Genomic DNA, 17,311 nt, shown 5'->3' on the forward strand with positions numbered 1-17,311 from the left:
TTTTTTTGGTAAATTAGTACAGTGCACCTAAAAGGTGCATCGAGCGGTGTACCTTGTGGTTTTGTTAAAACACTCCCCCAAATGTATGTGCACCGTCCGAAGTACCTTTTAGGTGCACTGGACTTGAAAGGATAAAGGTCCATCCAACATCTTGTCCAATGGTAATTTTTTGGATAAATTTCTAAATAATCAAATATGAATCCGAATCAAATCTAGATGAATTATAGGATTTCCATGATGCCAATGTGGGGAAGAATCTACACGTCACATTAACCAAAGTACAATAATGGTATCATCAATATGGGGTCTATATGATCAAAATATTAAAAACAAAAATAAAAAAGAACAAAATGCAAGACGAAATAAATAGTTTGATAAGAAGGATTCTGATTAGATAATGAATTTTGTTATGATGAAAGCAAATAAAAGTATTTAGGTCCTTTTATGCAGAACTAAAAGGTTAGCAGATTTATCTTCATTACCCTTATTATTATTTTATAGAGGGCATAAATTAGCTTAGTGTCATGGCACAATATGGGAATATACCATAGATTTAGCCAAATCATCCACCATTCATCGATGGAAAAAATATATATATTTTGATCACATCCAAGAATATGAATAGGGGTGTAAATGGATAGTCCGAAATTTATATTTGATTTGTATACATATCCGGGTGTGCAGTGCACATCACACATGGCCTCTAATGTGCCGCAGGATGTGCAAAGCCACTGTGCCGCAAGATGTGCATCGCACACCCGTCGGTACTGCAGAGGATCCTGGTCCCAGAATATGAGAATAGGGAAAAAGAACTTTGTTGGGGGAGCATGTGTGCTGCGCCAGCCATGGAGGGGAACAAATTCACTACTCCACTCCATGAAAGATGGAAATCCTACCCCCAAATTATTCCATACGCTCCCAAAATTATTCCATACGCTCCCATTGGCCTTTGTGTGCGTAAAGGCCACGTTCCCCACAAAAAACACTTCCACATGACAGTATATTGAATATTGTCTCTGGAATTTTACATGTGGTCAATTCACCACATTTCCTCAAATCTAGTTAGAGTTGCAACATCCCTCATCCATGTGGCTAGAAGAAAAAAAAAAAGACAATACATACTAATTATATTACTAGGGAGAAAGATTCGCCACATTGGGATAAGAATTTGTTCCCTTACCCTCTCACATAATGAGTCATGGAACTCACATTGAGATTCTTTCTCCTCATACAAATTGTGGGTTCCCTCTATCCGTCCCCACCCTCTCATTTTATTATTTTGTTGGGTAAATATCCCCCACCCTCTCATTGGTGCAGTTCCCCTATGACGTGGTGGAAAACCTTTGCGCTTATTATTATTATGGTTTAATTTCAAAACTCTACATCCCTAGGTTCTAATGTTCCACTTCCGGCCGAAATGCTATGGTATTTCAGAAGACTGTGCCTGTCTTTCGATCCTTGATGACTTATGCTGACAAGTGTGTGGTTGAATCACTCCCGGCCCTTGCTCCCCATGGCTCCTTTGCCACCCCCTCCACCCCTCACCCCTCTCCTAGCCCAATAGTAGGGGCTTTTCACATATTTATTGATACCTCCTTATCTAGTAGGCCTAGGGCAATGGGTATGGGGGCAGTTATCACCACTGATCTTGAGCGCCTATACATGGTGTCTATTGATCACGACTTCCCCAGCTTAGCTATTATTGGGGAAGCTAGAGCAATCTGTCTAGGGTTGAAGGCGGCTGCGAATGATGGGCTTCATCGAGTTATCCTCCACTCTGACTGTCAAGTCCTTGTGAAGTGTCTTCTGGACCCCTTCCTGGCCCATCCTATTGAAGCCTCCACCATTACGATGGATTTAAGGCTTCTTTCTTCACGCTTTGAGTGTATCTCTTTCTCTTTTATAGGTAGAGACGACAATGTTTGTACCCACAATATCTCTTAGTGGGCGTTGTGCTACCCTTATTTTGGTATGTGGAAATATTCATTTCTAGAGGACCTCCTCAATATTGTATCTTCCCTTTTACCCTCTGGACCCTAATATATTGGCCCACTTGCGGGGTTTTTCGTACAAAAAAAAAAACAAACTGTTCCACTTCCACCATATCAAATATGTCTCTTGAAGAAAATTGTTAGTACAGATGGTTGTTACCCTACTAGTAGAGTGTAGGTGTCCCTGAGGCCACTGTTCGATTATCCTATCCAAGGTTTTATTTAATGGTATTGATATTGGTCATTATTGATACCGATATGATTATCATATATATTAGACCATATTGTTATGGATTGATATCAATATGAATCCGGGCTCTAGACGAGATGAAGTCAAGCAAGAGTACTACAGCCCTAAGTGAAATGGATAAACACTTATGAGGGAGTTCAGTATGATTAATATCAATACGAATCGGCCGATACATATCAATACCAATAACTTAATCCATGGTCCTATTTGACCTTGTGCCTTCAGTCTTAAGTTAGCCAGAAAAAATAAATAAAAAAGTGTCTGATCATATACTAATGCTATCTAATTATTGTGTAAAAGAACTCCTTTATTCTTGACCAAAAAAAAAGAACTCCTTTATTGGACTTTACCAATGGAGCGAGACACAGGGTGAACCCGCTCCATTTCCATCCAGAGTTCCGGACTCGTTTTTTATTTTTGGGGCTTTGCATTAGTTTAAAAATTCGAATCGGAAAATCCTCACAGAGGGTAACGAATAAAAAACAAAAGCGAAAGAAAACCGAAAACCGAAAAACCAAAAGGGTACCCGACCCGGGATCTTTATCACCTCCAGTTTTCTGACCGGCCCAGTTCCCCAGTTCCTCTAACAAAGGGGGACTGAAATGACCTCTCTACCCATGCCCAAACACCCTGCCCGGGTGAGGTCCACCATCCCCCTATTAGAGGAACTGGGGAACTGGGCCGGTCACCAAACTGGAGGTGATAATTTTCCACCCGACTACCGGGGGAAGAGTCGGTTCTTCCTCCTTTTTGTAATTTTTTTCGCAGGTGCGAGTTTTCTTCGTTTCATGGCCATAAGGTCCCTCCGCTTGATTCAGAAATATCGTCTAGTCTCTGTTTACATCTCGACAACTTTCCCGAGGTGTTCTTCACATCTTCATCTTCTTCCGGTTAGAACCCCAAGGGCACCCTCTCCCTTTGGCCTTCCGAGGATCTCTTGCGAGTCTCCACTCGCATACGCAGAGGAAGAACGGCCAGTACGCCACCGCTTATCGTCGTCCCTAGCAGCAAACCTGGCTCAGAAGATCGGAAAATCCATCCGCAGGCCTGGCGCCGTTTCAAAGGCTAGGGTTCATGCCGACGTTAACGTACTCCGCCCCAAAGAATACTGGGATTACGAGTCCCTTACCGTCCAGTGGGGGTACTATTTTCTGTATTCTTCCATTAACTCCACCCAGTTGAACCCCAAAAAGGAGGGGAAAATGAGAACATTCTAATACATTTCCCTCTCCTTTTGATTTTTTTTTTTTTTTTTGACTTGATTGATCATTTGTGTTTTCTGCAGGGACCAGGACGATTATGAAGTAGCGAGGAAGGTGGGAAGGGGAAAATACAGCGAGGTCTTTGAAGGTGTCAATTGCACCAGTGACCAGCGTTGTATTATAAAGATCCTCAAACCCGTAAAGAAGAAGAAGGTGAGGCCCCTGCGTCCCCCCCCTTTGTCTGTTCTTAGAACTTTCCTCGTTTTCTTTCATTTCTTTGCTTCAACGTTGCGGTTTAATGGAGATTATAAACGCTTTTATCCCTTTGGTTCCTTCATCGCTTTGTTACTTCAAAAAAATTCTTCTGAAATATAATAAATTAATTCTATGGCATCTAAATGGATAACGATTTCACTAAAGCAAGAAGCAATCGTACAACAGTACGAAAACTACCCTACTCAGTCGATTTGGCAGCTGGATTCGTGCCATCTTCCTCGCAATGCCCGTGGCAAGCTTGTGGGCGTTGTTGTCACGACTTACCAGCTCAAGGCCTCCTCAAGATTGAGTTATTTACTGAGAAGAGGACTATTGAAGAGTAAAGGCCACAGAGGGATAAAGGATCATCATGAATGCTCTTGATGTTCTGAATAAAGCTTTCCGGTGATAGTTCGTACCTCTTGTTGAGTGTTTTCTCGGTCAGTCTTTATGCTATGGCTTGTTTACTTCTACCTTGATGTGCCCTTCCTTGTAGTATACGTTTCCATCCATGCCTTAATACGTGGGAACAAGATTCTTCTTCCACTTCTGTCTTCTTTTTTTTTTTGGGTGGGGTGGGGTGTGTGTGTGAGGGGGGGGGGGTTGTTTGGGTGGGGAAGAGGTAGAGCTGTGAGGTTGAAACTTATAACCCGAGCTTTGTTGACTGTAAAATGTTTCAATAACTGTATGAGAATGGTGGAAAGGCTGTCTGGATAATGGAGATTGATTATATCTGAGCAAAAAAGCTCTCCTAGACTTCTCTAGGAATTAATCCTTTGCAGTGAAATTACTGTTCTGCTGTAGTGAAAGTACTATTCCTAGGCTTCTCTACCAGTTGTTCTCTTGGTAGGTATTGTCCACAATAATGTTATGTTCTCCCATGACAACATTCATGCCATCAAGACCCACCTATTGGGCTTAGACAATAGTCTGAAATCCCAGAATAATAAATATTTGTGCATTGCTGGGGGGTATTCACCCTCGAAAATAACTCAATTACATAAAACTGTATCTTAATCCATCAACAATGATTTTAACTATTGGTTTCAATTTAACAAATCATTAAGAAATTTGTCTCCGTCTCCCATGGTAACTAGTAGCAGTATTTACCCTTGATGCTCCATCGATGGTCAGTTAATCTTTCACTTTTACCTGTCCAAAAAAAAAGGGAGCTACTTTTTGCGAAGTCTGTATGTCTTTCCAAGTTGTCTTCTTCTCCAATTGATATTTGAGCCAAAGTACTCTTTAGATTAGTTTCTTAAACCTAGAGAAAGGGTTTCCAACTATTTTTTCGTGTTAATACCAGTCCAGATATTCCAAAGTACCAACCTCAAAAGAATACCTATATTGGTAATGTTTGGAAGCTTCTCGGGCATACATTCCTTTGGTTTACTGGATGTGGCATCAATGCCCAAATTTTCATGCTGATAACCCTTCTACTTGAGATATTGGCCTTGTCCTCTTATTGACTGCTGACAAAACAGCAGCACTGAGTTGCCATCTGGACAAAAACATTTTGATAAGAAATCAATTGGAAGGCTCCCTCATCCAAGTCTTGACATGAAAAACTAATTTGTATTGCTTATATTGAGTTCAATAATCTGCTTATACTGTGGGCGTGAAGAATGCCTTGAGTACTCTTCTTGATTGTTTTCATATAGAAACCTTCTTTTATGTGCAGGTGCCTAAACCAAACTGTCCATTTAATTTTTAATTCCAAACCACTACTTAATTTTGTTGAGCAGTCCCTCGGTAGGAGTTCTTATTTGTCGAGCAGTGCCCTCGGTTGGAGAGTTTGACAGGGCTTGAAATATGAGTGTGTTTCCAACCTTTCACATTGCTACTGCTATTGTGCTTTCTAACTCCATGAAATGTCCGTTCAGCATGTCAAGAAGATCGTCTCCACTATACACTATTTATCCACACCAAAGTTCATGTTAGCTTTCCAACGAGTGATATGCTATTAGAAACAAGGCCTTCTACCCCATCTTCTTAGGTTAAGTTAAAGGAAATCCTTTCCTTCTAACCGAGTCATAAATATAATTAATCCTCAAATTTATACTTTGGCCATATTTGTGCCGGCTTCCTTAAAAATTCCCCTTATAATTTTCAGTTTTTCATGATAAGGTCATTCTCCACATCATTTTAATCTAGTAGTTTGTAGTTTTTTAGCTGCTGCTTCCTGCTTGGTTGATATTTCAATTTGATTCCTGTATACATGCTTTCTCAAGGTTTTAAAGATCGGTATTGTAGTCCAGATCCTGGATGATACCAATCTTTACTTGGTAATCCAGTACATCCAGATAGAAAAGTGTATTAAAAAATGTAGATCAGCAATCCACTCCATCCAAAATTTCAATCGATCCGGGTCAATACAAATCCGTATCAGGTGAATCTGAAGTTTCGATACTGATCTTTGGAACCATGTGCTTGGTTCTTTCTGTATAGTTTGTTGTATGACTGCCTTCCATTCATTCATGTGTATGCTTGTGATATTTATGCATCAGATTTATCTATCTCTTTAGTGCATGGTACCCTTGTCTTATCTTTGTTTGGGAATTCAGGCTTACTTCCACCCTCTGGTAATGCAGATCAAAAGGGAGATTAAAATCCTGCAGAATCTTTGTGGAGGGCCCAATATCGTGAAGTTGCTGGATATTGTCAGAGATCAGCAGTCAAAGACTCCTAGCCTTGTATTTGAATATGTGAATAATACAGATTTTAAAGTGCTTTATCCAACATTAACTGACTACGATACTCGATATTACATCTATGAACTGTTGAAGGTAAGTTTGTCATCTCAGTGCTTATTGAGTAATTTTCATGGAAAAGATGATGAAAGCTTGCACATTATATTCCTATTCGCTATTGTATATGTTGTATAGTTGTCACGGTGTCTAGGTGATCCAAGGCGTTGGAGGGGGGGGGGCTGGACGCAAGGTGCCCGCCTAGGTGACACCGACGCCTTGACAACTATAAATATGTTGATGTGCTTCCTCTTTGATAACTGGCGATTAACATATCATTTATTTAAAGAAAGAGTTAGTTTAGTTCAGCATTTTGGGAAATGATGTTTTACTTTTATCTTGAGTTAATACATTCATTTGTAATTAGTCTACCATCCCTTTATAAAAACATCATTTATATATGACTTTATCCAAATCATCCTTATTCTCGTAGTAAGTACCTTTTATATAAATTTGTAGGAATCCGGACAAATTAGAGCTGGATGAGTGGCAAAACTAGGGAGGAAAAAGTAAGGAAAGATCAGCTCTAATATGATTTGGTAGTAGATCCGATACATGATAAGCTATGAGAAAGCTGTTTGAGGTGGCATGGCCATATTCAACGGAGGCCTTTGGATGCTCCAGTATGGAGGAGCGATTTGATTCAGATTGAAGGAACTAAAAGTTCCAGGGGCAGACCTAAAATGACCTTAGGAGAAGTGGTGAGGAAAGACATGCATAGCTTAGGCCTTGTATCAGTATGGCCTCAAATAGAGCTGATTGGAGGGAAAGGATCCATGTAGCTGACCCCATTTAGTTGGGAAAAGGCTGAGTTGTTGTGTTGTTGTTGGAGTCTGAACAAATTTCATTGAAATAAAAATTTGAATTTAGCTCTAATGTTTCCATTTGTTATCTGTATTTTTGCAGTTGTTCATGAATTTATGCTCTAATTTTGGTGCAAACATCGTTAGTTTCCTCATATATCTATTCCCCCCTCTTGGAAAAAGATAAAGAGGACTTTGCTTCATGTTGCCACTTAATTTGGCAATAACTTAATCATCATTAAGATCAGTTTAGTTGACACTATACAACCTATCTGGATAAAAATTTGGTAGTGCAATGCAACTCCATAATACTCACCTAACGAATCATACATACATATATGCATTTAAAATTAGAATAACGAGTTTCTGCAATGGGCGGATCTAATATTTAGCATCCTATAAAATTTGGAACAATGTGTTATTTGTTAAGAGGATTCTTGGACAATGAATTTGGAACTGAATGTCCTTTATTTCACGTGAGAGGATGAACCTATTGGGGGAAGAATGTGGGAAAAGACACCAGTTGGAGAATATGCTTGGGAAGATTATTGGGGGGTGGAGAGAAAGTAGTTGTTTAAGAGCATAGTGGACCAAAGGAGATGGAAACAGTTGATTTTTCCACATGCTTGCAAGGAGGTGATAATAGATCCCTTGGGCCAGTAATAGTTGATGTTATCATTGAAGATGAGGAGATAGAGGGAACCTTCGCAAAGGAGCAAACTTTCTTATATGATAAGGTTAGAGTAAGCTTGTCAAATCTTTTTTTATCCTCTAGCTGGGGCAGAATGAATAAAAGTTATCACATCTCGATGTGGAAGCATCTGGAGTCTCCAATTTCTTGTAAATGGTGGGGTCTTCTTGTGAGGTGGAAATGGAACAATGTTCTTCTCCAAATGGTGGTAATTGTAAAGACCTCTTATTACTCGGAGACTATGTCTTATTTGCAGTTTAGTTGAATTGCAACTGATAAGAATTGATTTTGTACCTTATATCCTGTCATATAGGTGTAGGATAGCTTTGACTGCATTCTCAAGTCTTTGAGTAACTGGGTGTTATTCTGCTGGAGAGGATCTCAAAGAGTCGAGCATTGCAGAAGGGCCTGAATTGAGGAGATTGAATCAGATAATTTCCTGTTTGGAGTACTGGATCATCTGGGTGTTTGAGATGATGTACATATATTGGCTTTTATTACTGAAAGTTCTCTAATCATGTGCTAAAGGCCTGGTTGTTTTAAAATTCGGTTTGAGTCTTTAAGGAGTAGTCCTACTAGTAGTGGGACAGTTCTGATTTCTGAAGTTTGTACACCTTGTAGTTGTGTTCCTTTTGATTTTTAGTTATGCGAGGTCATGGGAATTGCTATGGTTTTTGCTGAAATAATTTGAGAATTCAACCAAACTATGGAATAGATTATATTAGGACTGTGGCTGTGGCAAGCTTTTAAAGGTCCTAGGACAACCCATGCTTATGTTGAGTATTTTCCTAAGGCCTGGTAGCTTCTACACCAAGTTGTTATCAGAGCTCCCAATATTCAGCTGAGGGAAGAGAGAAGAGCAGAAGGAGAGGAAGGATAAGAAAGAAGTGGGAAAGCAACTCCTACTGTCCCACTCTTTTATTCAAAACTAAATTTGATGGGGTTGAACAGTATCATACCTTGGTAGTGACTAATATTACATTACTCATCATATATTTGAACCTGTATAAATGCCCAAATTTTGGAAAAGATCAATGATTTGTGAGAGTCCGCAAATGATTTGTTTATGAATAGTTCAGCTTGAAAAAAATTCAGAATCTTTATAGAAACTTAAAAAAAGAAAAAAAGAAAAAAAAAACAGATAAAGAAAAGAAATCCAGGGCTACCAAAGGGAGCAGGTTTTATGGACGAGCCTGTCCGTAGGGTATCTATGGATGGCCCACCTAATTGTACCACATAGCAGTTCTGAAAATTTGTAGAGAGGTAGACCCAAAGGTCCCCTGCTCACATGTCAAGTTTCAGATCAATTGGAGTTGGCCAATTGGCAAAATAAAGCTTTCAAAAAATCCAGGACTACCAAATGGGTGGCTGGGTGTATGACAATGCTTAGACTACCAATAAGATGCATGACAATAAATGGGAGGGTATATGATTGAATTTAAGTATGGAATTTGGCAAGTGGTCAATCTAGACCATTCTCTAGATATCCAATGGTCAAAATTGCCACATCACTTCATATGGCACAACTAGGTGGGTCTCCATAGATACTCGACAGGGCGTACCCAGTGCACAAGGCTCTCGCCACTGTGGGGTTTAGGGAGGGTCATGATGTACGCAGCCTTAACCCGTGGCCACTTGGTCACAATGGAGCAACCTTATCGTTGCACCAACGTCCACCCTCTACAGGACCATCCATAGAACCTTTTGCCTTTCATTTTTTTAAAATAAATGTTTGGTGCTTGAACTAATTTGTTGCCAACTTTTTGCATATTACACCTTGTGACCAAATTTTCTCCACTTATTCAAAACTGTGAATCGAACTAAACCTGAAGTTTTTGCATTCTGAATCATTCCCAAATCCAAATTTGCTGCTGCTGGGCTATATTATTTGAATGAAGGGAACCAGGGGGAGACACAGAAAAAGAGGGGTGGGGGGAGGATGGAGTGCCTGTTCCAGCATTGTCTGATCTCATCTCATCTTTCTATCCCACACTGTCAAGAGGAAGAGGAGGAAGTCACTGCTCACTTCCTCCCTTTCTTTGGTGAAGCCATAAAGCTATTAAAATAAGTTTTCGTTTTACACATTAAACCTCTTTATAAACCCACTTATTTTTACTATTAAATGAAACAGTTTTGCTATTTTTACTCATTAAACCTCCATATAAATTATTAAAATAAAATAAGTCTTCATTTTACAGATAAACTCCTTACCCCAGCTATATATGGTACTGCTAAGGTGCCATGGCATTTGGCCATTGACTTGGCACTATTAAAACTATGGTATTCAGTTGCATTTCTTCCAGTATGTTATAGAACCATGCCTTTCTGTTTCCTATCATTATTGTTTTCCTTGCCATGTGGTTTTGACAAGTAAAATTATCACACTATGAGAAGTTATTTATTTGTTATTTGTATTCGTGTTTATGTTGTCTTGTCTTAACCATTTTATGGACCTGTCTGTAATTGTAATATTGCATTGCCTTTCTTCATCATTACCATCATTTTCTCTCTTGAATGTATTTTTTTTTCCTTCTAATTTTTTGGTAGTTTGTTACTTTGTTTCCATTTTTTAATTTTTCTGGGTGTTTATGTGCAGGCACTAGAGTATTGCCATTCACAAGGTATTATGCACCGAGATGTGAAGCCCCACAACGTCATGATTGATCATGAGCAGCGTAAGCTTCGTCTTATAGATTGGGGGCTTGCAGAGTTCTATCATCCAGGAAAAGAGTACAATGTTCGGGTTGCTTCAAGGTTTTGTAACTTCGCATTTAGTGATTTTGGAAGTATTTCATAATTTCCATTTTTCCTGGTTAAGTTATATCACGTTGAACCCCCTCCTCTCCCCCCAAAAAAAAAAAAAAGGAAGGAAAAAACTATGTATTTGATTTCTTTTTTACTTTCTGAAGTGACAATGAACCAACCCATCACTCATATAACAAATTTTGGTCAAAAAAATGATCATGTTGGACTAAAAATCTTTATGTAGGTAATAGTTTAGAACGTATTATTTTCAGCAAATTCAAGGCTGGGGATAAATTTTAATTGAATGGTCTATGAGGTGCTTGTCATTGCTCGAGTAGTTAGGTTTAAATTTTGTAAGTGTAAAGTTCATTCACCATGGTGCATACTAGTACAACTCAACTCAACTCAGCCTTATCCCAACTAAATGGGGTCGGCTACATTTTTGGTTCGTCTAGGACTTCTTTAGCAAGAGTCTTGATACAAGTAGTCATCTCGTTTCACATCGTATTATTGTCTCCATCAAAATCCCACCTTCTCATGGATGCAACAATAAGGAAGAGTGACCAGATTCAGTTTGAAGGAGCTAAAAGAGGTAGGGGTAGGCCTAAATTGACTATTGGAGAAGTGGTAAGAAAGGATATGCATGTGATAGGGCTCGACCCTAATATGACCGCGGATAGAGTTGTTTGGAGGACGAGGACTCGTGTAGTCGACCCCTTGTAGGGGGATGAACCTGAGATGCTGCTTGGACTACTGCTTAGACTTTTTCCTTTAGTTTTTTACTTTTACTCCTTTTTACATTTGTTACTTTTTTTACTCCCTTCCACTTCTCTTATTTCTATTACTGTCATGACCTCTTCAGATCCATGTAGCCGACCCCATTTAGTTGGGATAAGGTTATGGTTGTTGTTGTTGTATTTCATGTTTTCTCCTTTTAAGTTCCATCACCTTATCCTAGGGCAAGTAATGTTAGATTTCTTATGATTCAGCGTTTTGAGACACATATCTAGGACTACTAATCTATTTGTTCTTCCAGTTAGAAAGAAATCTATTTGGCTACTATAATACCCACTTTTGAAGGTTACTAAATGTTTCTCTCTTTTCAAAGTATGTGTTTACTTTGGATAAATCATAAGCCACAACAATATCTAAAACTGAAGTCCCCTCATTTCTTTCTCCAATACCATATCCTTCATGAATCTTTCATACCCTGTACGATCTCTTTCAACATGACTATTTAGATCCCCCCTATAATAATCTTTTTTCCTTGACTAAAACCTTGCTAATCCATCCATGTGTTCCCAAAATTGTCTCTTGATATTTTCATCCAATCCGATTTGGGGTGCGTAACCGTTAATTATATTTATAGCCTCTTTCTCCAGCACAAGCTTGATTGATATAATCCTATCACCAATTCGTTTAACATTCACAATATCATTTTTTAAATCTTTATCCACTACTATGCCCATCCCACTTCTCTTACTTTTATCTCCATTATACCCAAGTTTATAGTCATCCAAATCCTTAGCTTTTTTACCCTTTCATTTTGTCTCTTGAATGCAAGCTATGCTAATTCTTCTTCTCCTCATAACATCTATCAATTCTAAACTCTTTCCCATTAGGGACCCTATGTTCCAAGATGCTAATGTAATCCTATGCTTTTGGACTAGCTTCTTTACCTGCACTCATCTATGGTGCGGGAACCCTTGTTTACTTGTCACCACAATAGGGCACCAAAGCAGTGCATTGCTTATGGGGGATGCCCTAGCTAACCCTTGCACACTATTCACTACACTTGGGTCAAAGTGTTGCACATCGCTTCCGAGGGACGCCCTAGCATAAGGTTGAAAATGTAAGGTTCTAGGATCCTTGCAAAAAGGGTTTGGCTAGTATTTTTTTTTGTGCCGGCTACCAACCTGATGCACCAACCTTCTTCCTTTATCCGGGCTTGGGACCGACAGCATAAAACGCTGGTGGAGTTATGCTGCAGACTCCTGCTCTATTAAATGTTGTGTGGAGCAATGAGTTCAGTAAGTGATAGTGTGATACAAAGAGTAGAGTGTCCTCACCAAAGCAAGCTTGCCAAAACTTGAGTTACTACCTTTTGCCCTTTTTTTCGCCCTTTATTTATTTATATTTATTTGCTTGAATCTCAGTACTCTTGCGTCGTTGATTTTGTCAAGCAAATACTCCACCAAGCAAGCTGATTGAATGCTTTCCACCAATGATTGACCCTTCTTAGCACACTTATTTGTTCAAAAAATAGAAGGGGGAGGGGGTGGAGAGAGGAATCTTTCAAGCATTTCTCATCCTTTATCCTTTTTTAATCTAGTGATAGTGATGGGAATTTGTTGGACTAAAGCCATTATTGGGTATTCTTATTATCTGAAAGCTTTCTAAACCCCTTTTTTTAGGGGTAATTGTAATTCCATTCAAGGAATCCAATCAATTGGCTTCTTTTTCTTGTGGGGGTAGGGGAGCTCTTAAGTGATGGAGTTGGACACTCCAGGTGAAAGAAGCTACCAAAATGTTTACCCCTGTATGAACATTTGTAATCTGATGTTCCTATTCTTTTCTCCTACCTACCATTTAGTGGCTGCCTGATTATACGATTTTTCTTGAACTGATAAGACCCAACTTTCCTTCAAGATGGTTTCTACCTTTAAGAGGAGCTCTCCCTATTCCTTCATTCCTGCATACTCCAGGAATTTGTAATTTGTAAGGCTGCAAAAGTTAAAAAACTGCTAAATTTGTAAGTTGAATCTCTTGTAGAACCATTTGGACTCCTGATTTTGTCTTAGCATATTCCCTCTGTGAATGATCTCCAGATTAGCTGGACACTTCAAATTGTGACCATAACCCGTGTCTGATATTTCTTGTAAGCCAATGAGAATGCAAGTAATGAATCATTGCCGCACCCAAGTTGTAGCCTTTACCGTGTCTGGTTAACATAGACTGATCTCTTAGCCAGATTAGACAAATAATACAGCTAACGGAGGAAAATAATACTGTGGAACTTAAATATGAACAGGGCCTTTTCTGAAACTTTGGTTGGGTGCCTGAATCTTCTTTCCCTGCTGAATTTATTAGTCTCCTCAGGTGCCTAGGCTGGTGGCTTTTTTTTTATTTTCATGTTGACAGCAGCTCTAGAAAAAAAAAATGTTATTGTGGACCATTTGGGTTCATAGGGTTATGAGCATCATCCCAATCTTTTGGTTATACAAAAGGGTTTGGGAGAATGGTTGCTCATCTTACATTGTCTGTTAGGGTATGATTGGAATTTATCCCCTGGCTCGTACTACAAAATGTGTGATCTTTATTTTTCTGCCGGATTTTGAGGAAATATTATGTCAACATAGTTGTAGTGGGGTAATACTAATGGAATATTTGTTGGATTGTGCTTGAGTGGGGGGTGGGTTTGTAATTTGGGTGCTTTGTGTGGCTTGGCCTTTGTTCTGCAACCAAGGGATTCCTCAATCCCATGGCCCTTTTTCCGGTCCTTATTTATTCCACTTACGAGATTGCTTTCTTAGTCTCTTATATATGAAATGGTGGTATTGTTCTTTGTTTAATAGATCATAGAGATTGTGAGGATTATCTTTTTTAGATACCAAATGAATGGTTTGTCAAAGAAAAACACATTTTTTGATTCTATCTCTTGGGTATGGGTATTATACTTATGTGTTTGTATTTGTCCTGCTTTAATTCAAGGGATTTTATGTTATTTTGGTTTCCTAACTTGATTACTGAAGTTTTCCTCATTTTAATTTGACTTTCAGAAGATGTAGCTACGAGTTTGAGTTTGATAGAACCTCATCATACTGATTTGTGAACCATTACCACATTCTTAAGATTTTTAGCCTTGTTTTACTCTCTAGATTTAATTTCATCTCTTTTTTGCAGATACTTTAAAGGCCCAGAACTTTTAGTTGACTTGCAAGATTATGACTATTCTTTAGACTTGTGGAGCCTTGGTTGTATGTTTGCTGGAATGGTGAGTGTTTTCCACATGCTTGTACATTGTGGAAGTGATACTTTGTCATGTGCTTTAGGACGTTGTTTCCAACTTCATCGCCTGACCTTTGTTTCCAATCTGTAGGCCTCTCTTGGGTTCATCATACCCCCCTAAATAGGGCCTGATTATATGTTATTTTAGCTTTTCTACATAGGGACTTTCTCTTGTGGACCATTTCAAATGGTCCACAAAGAAGCTCATATATCCAATTGTAAGGATCTTAGGCCAATTTATGGGGTGAAAGATCTACTTGGTGGCCTCACAGATTAGTGGATCTTGGTTTGCTTGCTTGTTGACCCATGACAGGAAATGGGTGAGGAGGTTCCAAATTTTCTTACTTTGCTGACAGAATACTTTGTCCTTTTGGCCTCATAATTGCTTGTGGCTGACAGATATTCCGTAAGGAGCCATTTTTCTATGGGCACGATAATTATGATCAACTGGTCAAAATAGCTAAGGTATGCTTACTTTTAGAAGATCGCAGTGCCTCTTTTATCCACCTTCTAACTAGTAGTTGGGTGTGTGCTTGAAGGAAATGGGTGGTAGTTGTTAAGAGCCATTGAATAACTGCTTTTTATTAGCTACTACTGTCAACTGTAACTGTAGTTTTTGTTTCCCTCCTTACTGAATTTTTATTTTTTGTTTCTGTAAAAGCCCAATTCTGCACTGGATTTGGATCCTCTGTGGCCTGGGGTTGAATGGCCATCGTGCTGCACTCAACTCACAAGCCGCTACATTGGATTTCATGCCTATCCAGTGGTTGGTAGACGAGCTCCTCAGCTTTTGAATTTTGAGTGGCAATTTTGAATTTTGAATTGAGCTCGTCTACCAATCATTGGATTGACATGAAATCCACATGGCGGCCTGTGAGTTGAGCGCAACACGATGGCCGTTCAACCCCAGGCCGCAGAGGATCCAAATCCTTCTGCACTAGCCATGCTAGTTACGCCTCAACACATCAGGCACAAAGGGAAGCAGAAAGTTCGTTAGAGTAATGTTTCTATTTTTTTTTTTACCCCTTCTGGGTGATTGTTACTTCTGCAGGTACTTGGGACTGATGAATTAAATGCCTACCTGAACAAATACCATTTGGAGTTGGACCCGCACCTCGAGGCCCTTGTTGGGAGGTTGTTAATCTGATGTCCTCTACAACATATTCAATTTCATTTCATTGGAATTAAAAGAAACAGCTTTTCTTTTCCCTTTCTGAAAAGGAAGAATTTCTTGTTTCAGACACAGCAGGAAACCATGGACGAAGTTCATTAATGCTGATAATCAACATTTAGCAGTTCCAGAGGTCCCTATCGAATCCTATGTACCCAGATTATAAATTTGAGATATGCTTAACGTAACTGAGTGGTTTGTAATTTGTTCCTTATTTCTGCTTATATTTTTCTGTATGTAGGCAATTGATTTTCTTGACAAATTGCTGCGATATGACCACCAAGAAAGGCCAACTGCAAAAGAAGCAATGGTAGCATCATTGTATTTTTTTTTGAAGTGGATTATTTTTTTTTAACCTGTGATACTATGTGCTCATTGCTAATGATAAGGGGACATGGCCCGGAAACAGAATAACTGGAAATCCAGCCCACAGAATCTGTAATGTGCACCTGCGTGCCCATGAAAAGCAACCATTTCGGCATTTCCCAAGTTCTGCCAAATCTTGGAGATGTAATTTCTGTCAGTCATCCATACTGTCCCGCTACAAAATAGTACCCTTGATAGATACTAGGGGCAGACACATTAGGATTTGTTCTGGTGTTTTATTAGTTCTGTCTTATGGTCATTCAACTCAAATGAGTAATTGTTTATTCGGTTCAATTTTTGATATTATGCAGGCTCATCCTTATTTTCTTCCGGTGAGGAGTGCAGAGAGCAGCAGGACCCGTACCCAATAGCCTGAATTCTACTTCCTGATTGGAAATTGGCTTGATTCCACTTTCTGATCAGGAATGGGGTGTTTTTTTTCCCCTTCTTTTTTGTTTAGATGGGCTATAATCTCATTGTTGTTATTTTCTGCTTTGGCAAGGATTGTCTTTAAATTTGGAACTTTCAAAAGGAAAATCTGTGCTGTTCAGTGGTCAATAAACATCACCACCTTGTATTTGGATTCATTCTTCACAAAGAATTATTTCCGTCCCTCCATTATTCTTCTCTATTGTTCTTAGTCCTCATATTGGAGCTGAATTACAGGAGGAGAATATCAATGATCCATGAATTTTTGTGATCTCAGCATTGAATTTTCTAATCAGGTTTTCCTTATAAAGGGTTTTGGCTGCTTCATGTTATCTTGCCCTTCAGTTGTCTTCCTCTTAGTTATTATCTTCAACTGATTACAGTATAATACCTGGTTGCCCGTCTAATATAACCCAAGCTTCCTTATTGTTAAAGTTGTCAATATAGACGTAAAAATGTTTTGAGATATCTATGAATGTCCAATAAACCAGCAAATGTCTTCCATGGCCATGTGATCCAATTCACCATTACTTTTGAGTCTCTTAAGATTTGTAAGGAACTATGTCCCATCTGCATTTCTCTGTTGAGTCCTTGCTGGATTCCTTCGATTGGCCCGGCGTATGACATCTATTGGGCCTGAAATTCTTGTGCTT

The 17,311-nt window shown here is 39.1% G+C and overlaps 1 protein-coding gene across 1 annotated transcript; it reads left to right on the forward strand.

Moving 5' to 3' along the window:
• The first annotated feature begins 2,959 nt into the window (after positions 1–2,959).
• LOC122659902 (casein kinase II subunit alpha-2-like) lies at positions 2,960–16,860 on the forward strand. Its single transcript, XM_043855062.1, has 10 exons — positions 2,960–3,382; positions 3,527–3,656; positions 6,290–6,484; positions 10,536–10,693; positions 14,588–14,678; positions 15,092–15,157; positions 15,744–15,826; positions 15,933–15,996; positions 16,105–16,173; positions 16,541–16,860. The coding sequence occupies exons 1-10, from the start codon at positions 3,030–3,032 to the stop codon at positions 16,598–16,600; spliced, it is 1,269 nt and encodes a 422-aa protein (XP_043710997.1). The 5' UTR covers positions 2,960–3,029; the 3' UTR covers positions 16,601–16,860.
• The last annotated feature ends 451 nt before the right edge of the window (positions 16,861–17,311 follow it).

This window comes from Telopea speciosissima, chromosome 4, assembly GCF_018873765.1.
Source record: "Telopea speciosissima isolate NSW1024214 ecotype Mountain lineage chromosome 4, Tspe_v1, whole genome shotgun sequence".
In the NCBI taxonomy this organism is placed as follows: domain Eukaryota; kingdom Viridiplantae; phylum Streptophyta; class Magnoliopsida; order Proteales; family Proteaceae; genus Telopea; species Telopea speciosissima.

Excerpts from the sequence above, each read along its gene's own strand:
- LOC122659902 (XM_043855062.1), top strand. The coding sequence starts at position 3,030 with ATGGCCATAAGGTCCCTCCGCTTGATTCAGAAATATCGTCTAGTCTCT. Across the intron at positions 15,997-16,104 it reads AACATTTAGCAGTTCCAGAG|GCAATTGATTTTCTTGACAA; the intron begins GTCCCTATCGAA and ends TTCTGTATGTAG. Across the intron at positions 16,174-16,540 it reads CAACTGCAAAAGAAGCAATG|GCTCATCCTTATTTTCTTCC; the intron begins GTAGCATCATTG and ends GATATTATGCAG.